At 33.3% G+C, this 6,694-nt stretch overlaps 1 protein-coding gene across 1 annotated transcript; it reads right to left on the reverse strand.

The window, feature by feature from the left end:
• Positions 1-2,930: 2,930 nt before the first annotated feature.
• Positions 2,931-6,336, reverse strand: LOC104894027 (UDP-glycosyltransferase 86A1). The gene is made up of 2 exons (XM_010680185.4): positions 5,505-6,336; positions 2,931-3,907 (listed from the first exon to the last, which is right to left on the reverse strand). Exons 1-2 carry the CDS (start codon positions 6,046-6,048, stop codon positions 3,021-3,023), a joined length of 1,431 nt encoding a protein of 476 aa, XP_010678487.1. The 5' UTR covers positions 6,049-6,336; the 3' UTR covers positions 2,931-3,020.
• Positions 6,337-6,694: the final 358 nt, after the last annotated feature.

Consider the following 6,694-nt stretch of genomic DNA (forward strand, 5'->3'; position numbering starts at 1 on the left):
CGTTATGGCATAATATCAATAGTTTTTTTAAAAAACTTTTAAGGAATTTGCCGGGGATAAAAATAACAATTTCTAGGAATTAGGGTAAGAGAATGTTACAACTTAATAAAAGTGATAGAGATCAAAAAGTTTGTCTATGTTTTTATGATTACATATAATTATAAGACTTTATTATTATAACACCCCGACCTCTAATCATCATATTTAAGTTAATTACTCCATTATTAGTATCGGAACTTAAATGGCCGGCGCGCTACTGTCGTACTTTTCATTCGGGAAAATACAAGACAACATTCTTTCGTGAAACTAAACATGTTATAATCATTGAAATCATAAGCAACTAGAATATATAGTTATAATTAACTAAGTATAGATAAGTACGTAGTTATAGTTAAACTAAGCTTAAATGAGTTAATGTTCTAGTGATCATAAGTTAGATTACACAACCAACGTAGTTAACATAATTTTAATGTAGTTGACCATCCTCACTTCTACGCCATCCCGTCACCTTTATCAGTATCTAAAATCAAAAGCAACATCATGAGCCGAAACTCAGCAACATGCTACCCTACAATATAAACTCGTTTCAATTCATTTTATTTGCAAACAAGGAGAAGAGAATATAGTGGCATCTGATCTTGATACTTCATAAGTTCCCATTATTTTTTCATCTTGTAACATGGTAACTGGCTAGTATAGACTTGTGGGACGTCTCCCTCCATGCAATGATCCTCAAGGAGCCCGGCTCCCTTGTTGGATACACCGCTCGCACCAAATAGAGTAGTAACATAACATGCGGTATCCCTTAAGGAGCCTGACTCCCTTGTTGGGTGTGCGGCAGTTGCGAAGTTACGTGCACGACCATAAAGTAGATAATAAGCATTGCGTAACATTATACTGCCTGAACCTCTTTCACTCTTACTTGTCATGTTTCATTTGCTTCACATTCATCAGCAAGAAGGTATTGTGTCAGACCGTCCGACCATAATCTTTGGTCGGACGACTTTCAGTTGGTTTCAAAAAAAATTCAATTGGTTTCAAAAAAATTTCAATTGGTTTCAATTTCTTTTCAGTTAGTTTCAATTTCTTTTCAGTTGGTTTTAATTTCTTTTCAGTTGGTTTCAACTGAAAGAAAAAAAGAACTAACTGAAAGAATAAAAAAAACTAACTGAAAGAAAAAAAGAACTAACTGAAAAAATAAAAAACACCAACTGAAAGAGAAAAAGAACTAACTGAAAGAATAAAAAACACCAACTGAAAGAAAAAAGAACTTACTGAAAAAATAAAAAAAAAACCAACTGAAAGAAAAAAAGAACTAACTGAAAGAATAAAAAACACCAACTGAAAGAAAAAAAGAACTAACTGAAAGAATAAAAAACATCAACTGAAAGAAAAAAAGAACTAATTGAAAGAATAAAAAATACCAACTGAAAGAATAAATGTGAAGAAGATGCCAAAGACACATTAAGAGCACCAAACAACAGCAGCGGGCAACTCAACTGAAAGAATTTATGATATGATGATGGATATGTTGTTGATCGATGATCGATGATATGATGATGGATGTTATTGTCCCCTGCTAATGTATATGTTCAATTGTATATTCCTCTTGTTCATTATATTCCGCTTAAGAAATCGAGAATTGTGAAAGTAGTTGCAGAATTTTTGAAGATGGCGAAGATGAATAGAGGAGAGAGAAAGAGGGCAATTGCAAACCCTGCGAAGTTCGGGAGGAAGTGAAAGTGGAGATTTTTGGGTTTTAAATTTGTTTCAACAAATTCAGAGTACTGGGCTCAGCCCCTCTGACAATATGCATTGGCTCAGACGGTCTGACCCAATACTTTCAATATATATACTAGTTGCATATGCACCCGATGCGTGCGTCGATAATTTTATGTAGTTATATACAAATGTATATGTTTTTTTTATCTAAAATTATTTTGATAGTGATGTAAATTATTGAGGTTATTTTGTAGATGTTATTATCTTTTTAAATTAAAGGTGGATGATTTTTAACTGATCAATACCGTCACTGTAAAATTTGGTAGATGATTTAGGGCCTGTTCTCCCCAGCTTATTTTCAGTTCAGTTCAGTTCAATTCAGTTCAGTTCATATCAGTTCAGTTCAGTTCAGACCAGTTTAGTTCAGTTCAGCTCTTGACAATACTTTTACTCTCACATATCACTATTCATTTCAGTTCAATTCAGTTCAGTTCAGATCAGTTCAGTTCAATTCAGATCAGTTCAATTCAGTTCAGTTCAGTTCAGTTCAGTTCAATTCAGTTCAGTTCAGTTCAATTCAGTTCAGTTCAGTTCAGCTGTTTTATGCCGAAGAGAACATGCCCTTAATAATTATCTTTTCAGCGACTTTAGTATAGTTCTTTAACAATTATAGATGTTAATAAACCATATTGTTTGAACTTTATAAATATGAAATGTTATGTTATCACGATATGTTGCTAACTTTTTTTGGTTGAAGATTCTAATTGATTTCCTGAATCGATTGTGTCAATCTTGTTTGTTATTAATGGTATTGCATATTTCATTTTTGACCTATTCATATGGCAAGTTTCATTGATTCTCATTTTTTAATTTTTTATAAAAAGAAAAACATTATTTTAAATTATTAAAGGGTATTTTAGTCACTTTAAAAGATGACACCACACCTCCTCCCTTGGCTTATATAATAGAGATATATATATATATATATATATATTGATGTCAAAATGTGGAATCTTATAAAATTTATGTCAATATATACCTTCAATTTAACAATTTTTTATAATTTCAACTAATTATACATACACAAATATACACTATGTAAGGTCAAAAATGTGCTTTATTTGGAGACCATGCAAAAAGTAAATGATAAACTTAGTTCCGCTCTCGCTAGCAGGGAATTAGTTCAGCAAGGATGAAAAGGGCTTGAATGAATGAAAGAACAATAAGGATGAATTGAGCTTCGTGTTATAGTCTAAAAGGAAGGCCGTAGAGAGCCAACTCTATCAGATTCTACTAGACTAATTCAATTGTTCAATGAATAAATCTAGATTTTTGCTTGAAGATCCATCAGCTTCTAAAGCATTTCCTAATATTTTCTTTAGTACAATAATATTCTCCCTCAATCCATCTTCTGTTTTTTTACTCATAAACTTCTTAATTTCTGATGCAATCTGCATCCTTCTTAATGGCTTTTCATTACCTAAGTTAATCCCAACCTTCCAATCATCAACCACTAATTTCCGATTAGTGAATTGATCAGTAAAAACTGGAAAACACAACATAGGTATTTCGTACTGTATACTCTCTAATACAGAGTTCCACCCACAATGTGTTAGAAACCCACCAACAGCCGGATGAGATAAAATCGCGATTTGATTGGTCCACGGAACAACAAGCCCACGACCAGAAATGCCTTCCTCGAACCCAACAGGCAATACATGATCATCTCCATGAAGAACAGTACGAGGACGAAGCACCCAAACGAAATCAACATTGCTTTCCATCAGGCCATAAGCAATCTCCATAACATCATCATTTGTGAAATTAGCAAGGCTTCCAAATGAAACATACAACACTGAACCATTAGGCTTGGACCCTAGCCACTCTGAGCAATTGGACTCGACCCAAAGACTCGTGGACATGACGTTTTCTAATGATCGAGAAGGAATAATAGGCCCAACCGTGTAAAAAGGCATGACAGCTTGTAAGGCTGAGATTGTGTCTGACTCGAGCTCTTGCACTGTGTTACAAAGCACAAAATCTGCTGATCTAACATCTTGATATGCCTGGAAAATCAGCTTATGCATGTTTGTTGAGATGTCTTTGTCTTGAATATACGACGGCAGGTTATGTGGCTCGATGGATTGTACTCCTGGTATATAATCAATTGGATCCTTCCGAGTATCTAGTTACAGAAATAATTGTAACATATTAGAGTAATTCCTCTATTTTCAAAAGCAGACAACATTTTGGTATTTTGAAAATAATAATAAGTACGTCAAAAATAATGATAATGATAAATAGCTTATAAAATTAAAATCTTTAGCTAAAAGTTGTGTTTCATCACTCGCTGACTCAGCCGGTCACCCGGTTCACCGGAGCTCCTTTAAGGGACATCAAACTACTTACCACTTGAGCCAACTCTTATTGATATATGTTAAGTATTATTATTTAGTGTAAAAAAGCGATTAACACCGAGACGCAATTTGATCTCAAATTTTAGGTACCGTCCTCTAGAAGTCTTTATCACCTAAGTTAAATCACATCTAGATGCTTAACTGTTTAAGTACTGTTTAATACATTTTGCAGTAACTTTAAGGTCTCGTAATAAGTAACGTAAAATAATCCGAAGCTCGACTAAGACTTGTTATAATTTAATACATTTTGGGTTGTTGAATGGTGCGCCATTGAAAATGCATAATTAAATTTTATTTTTTTTAAAAGGTAAGGAGAATTTCCTTGCAAGGGTGGGGGAAATCGATAATCCTTTTTGCAATGAGTGAGAATTGAACTCCTGTCATAAGAATGGAATGAGAGTCTTACAACCACTAGCCCAATCTTAATCCTAGCATAGTTAAACATCAGTATCCACACTACTTATGTAATTATAGAAGTGTCTTAAATAAAAATTTGCCAACCATCATTTCTAAACTTACCTTGAAGGGTTTGTAATGGATTAAATTAGCTAAGCATATTTTGTTATTATCTTTCCTTTATGTTTGTTAACGCACAATTTATACCTCTAATATATATATTTATTTAATTATATATAAGTAAAAATTATAACAGATTGATATTTGGAAAGTATATATTGAAATGATTCTAACATCTTATTTAACTCGTTTTTCCTTAGGAATAAATAACCAAAGACGATCAAATTACATAATATAAATGTAATAAGTCAGTTCGAAATAACTAAAAGACGAAGGAAGTATGTTATATGATTGATAACCATTTTCAAGGGTTGAACACCTACCCTAAACTTATACATTTATTCTAGTAGTAAAAATTGTATACTCCTTATACGTAAGTTTCATTGAAAAATAATCATTGAATTTAATTATTAAAGTAATTAATCAAATGGTTATATTTAATTCTATATGTATATGTCATCTATTTGATTTTACAATTTCAACCACTACTTTCCAAACACTTATATATTCTAAACTACTGCTTTGAACGTGATCACTAACAACTACTAATTGATCGCTAATAGCTACCTCAACATCTAACAACTACTACAACAGTTAGTTTTGCCAAATAAGGGCTTATACTTTCCCATTATCTACCAAAAGAAACTTATATTCCCTCCATTCCTAAAGAAGTGTTAGGTAGAGTATTTTCTCGCTACTATATAAAGAAAACATATTTAAATAAGATTTTATTGGATTAATCTCACTGTTTATTTAGGTATAGATAAAGTAATTTATATTGTGAATACATCAACTTATACTCAAAAAGAATAAATGAAATAGATGTAGAGAGATAAAAGAGATTATTACCAGGGCAATCAAAGTGACCATGCTGCTTAAGAAGATGGACATGATAATACATATTGAAAACCAAAGCAGGCTCAGTCCAAAACGATGCCAAACGAAGCCCAAACATCTTAGCAATCTTGGAGGCCCAAGGATAAAACGTATCAATTATCAACACATCAACTTTGGGCCTTGAGTCCAACACTATCTCCTCAACTCCCTTTGCAACTTGGTCAAACATACCCCCATCCAAGTACCACATCAGAAACTCTTCCAGTTGACCTGTCCTATCAAACTCCATGGGCAGCCCATCGGATACGGCCCGATATCGGATGTCAAGCCCATCGGGTCCATCACGCGCTCGTGAAAAGATGTCGGTGGAACACCCGTCGGGCCGGGCTTGGGTTAGCTGTTGGTGAAGGAATTCAAAGGTTAAGAAGGTGATGGTGAAGTTTTTTGATGAAGCAAGTTTGTGGGAGAAATGAACGGCTGGATTTATGTGGCCTTGAAGTGATAGAGGAAGGAATATTGCATGGTGATTTTGATTATTGGAGTTTTGTGGTTCCATTATTATGTCTAATTTTGGGAGATACTTGTTTGTAATGGAGAAAAGTAGAGAACAGAAAGCTAAGTTGAAAGAATTTTTTGCAAGGTTGAGCTGCCAGTCAGTCACTACATGTTCTCACACTTCTAATCTAACTTTTGTTCTGTCTTTTTCTATTGTTTCCTCTATTTTTAGGAGAAATTTACAAGAGGGCTTAATTATTATCTATTTTCTTTTATGAGTCTCAATTATGGATTATTTCACATATCTCAAATTTACTATTTTGTGATTTTTATAAATCATCAGTTACTTATAAATGGTTTAGAAGGTAATATTTTTAAATATTGGCCTTATTTTATAGGTTTTTGTCACTTGCTAAAAGTATTCGAAGATGATAAACATTTAAAAATCTTACTTTCTAAACCAGTTATAAGTAACTCAGGACCTATGAAAATCACAAGATAATAATAAACTTGGGACCTGTAGGAAATAATCCATAGTTGGGACTTATATAAAAGAAAATGGGTGATAGTTGAGCATTCTCTTGTGAATTTTTTCCTTAATTTCCTAGTTTCAGTACTAGGGATAGCAACCCAGGCCGGATCCGGCCATAATCCGCTCCGATCCGAAGGAAAAAATATGAGTCGACTCCGACAAAAAAGTAACCTGA

Source organism: Beta vulgaris, chromosome 5 (assembly GCF_026745355.1).
Source record: "Beta vulgaris subsp. vulgaris cultivar EL10 chromosome 5, EL10.2, whole genome shotgun sequence".
Lineage (NCBI taxonomy): Eukaryota > Viridiplantae > Streptophyta > Magnoliopsida > Caryophyllales > Amaranthaceae > Beta > Beta vulgaris.

What these genes read in the sequence shown, in the direction of transcription:
- LOC104894027 (XM_010680185.4), bottom strand. Translation starts at nt 6,048, where the DNA reads ATGGAACCACAAAACTCCAATAATCAAAATCACCATGCAATATTCCTT. An exon ending in TGGTCACTTTGATTGCCCTG is followed by an intron (nt 3,908 to 5,504) that starts GTAATAATCTCT and finishes TTCTGTAACTAG; the next exon opens with ATACTCGGAAGGATCCAATT.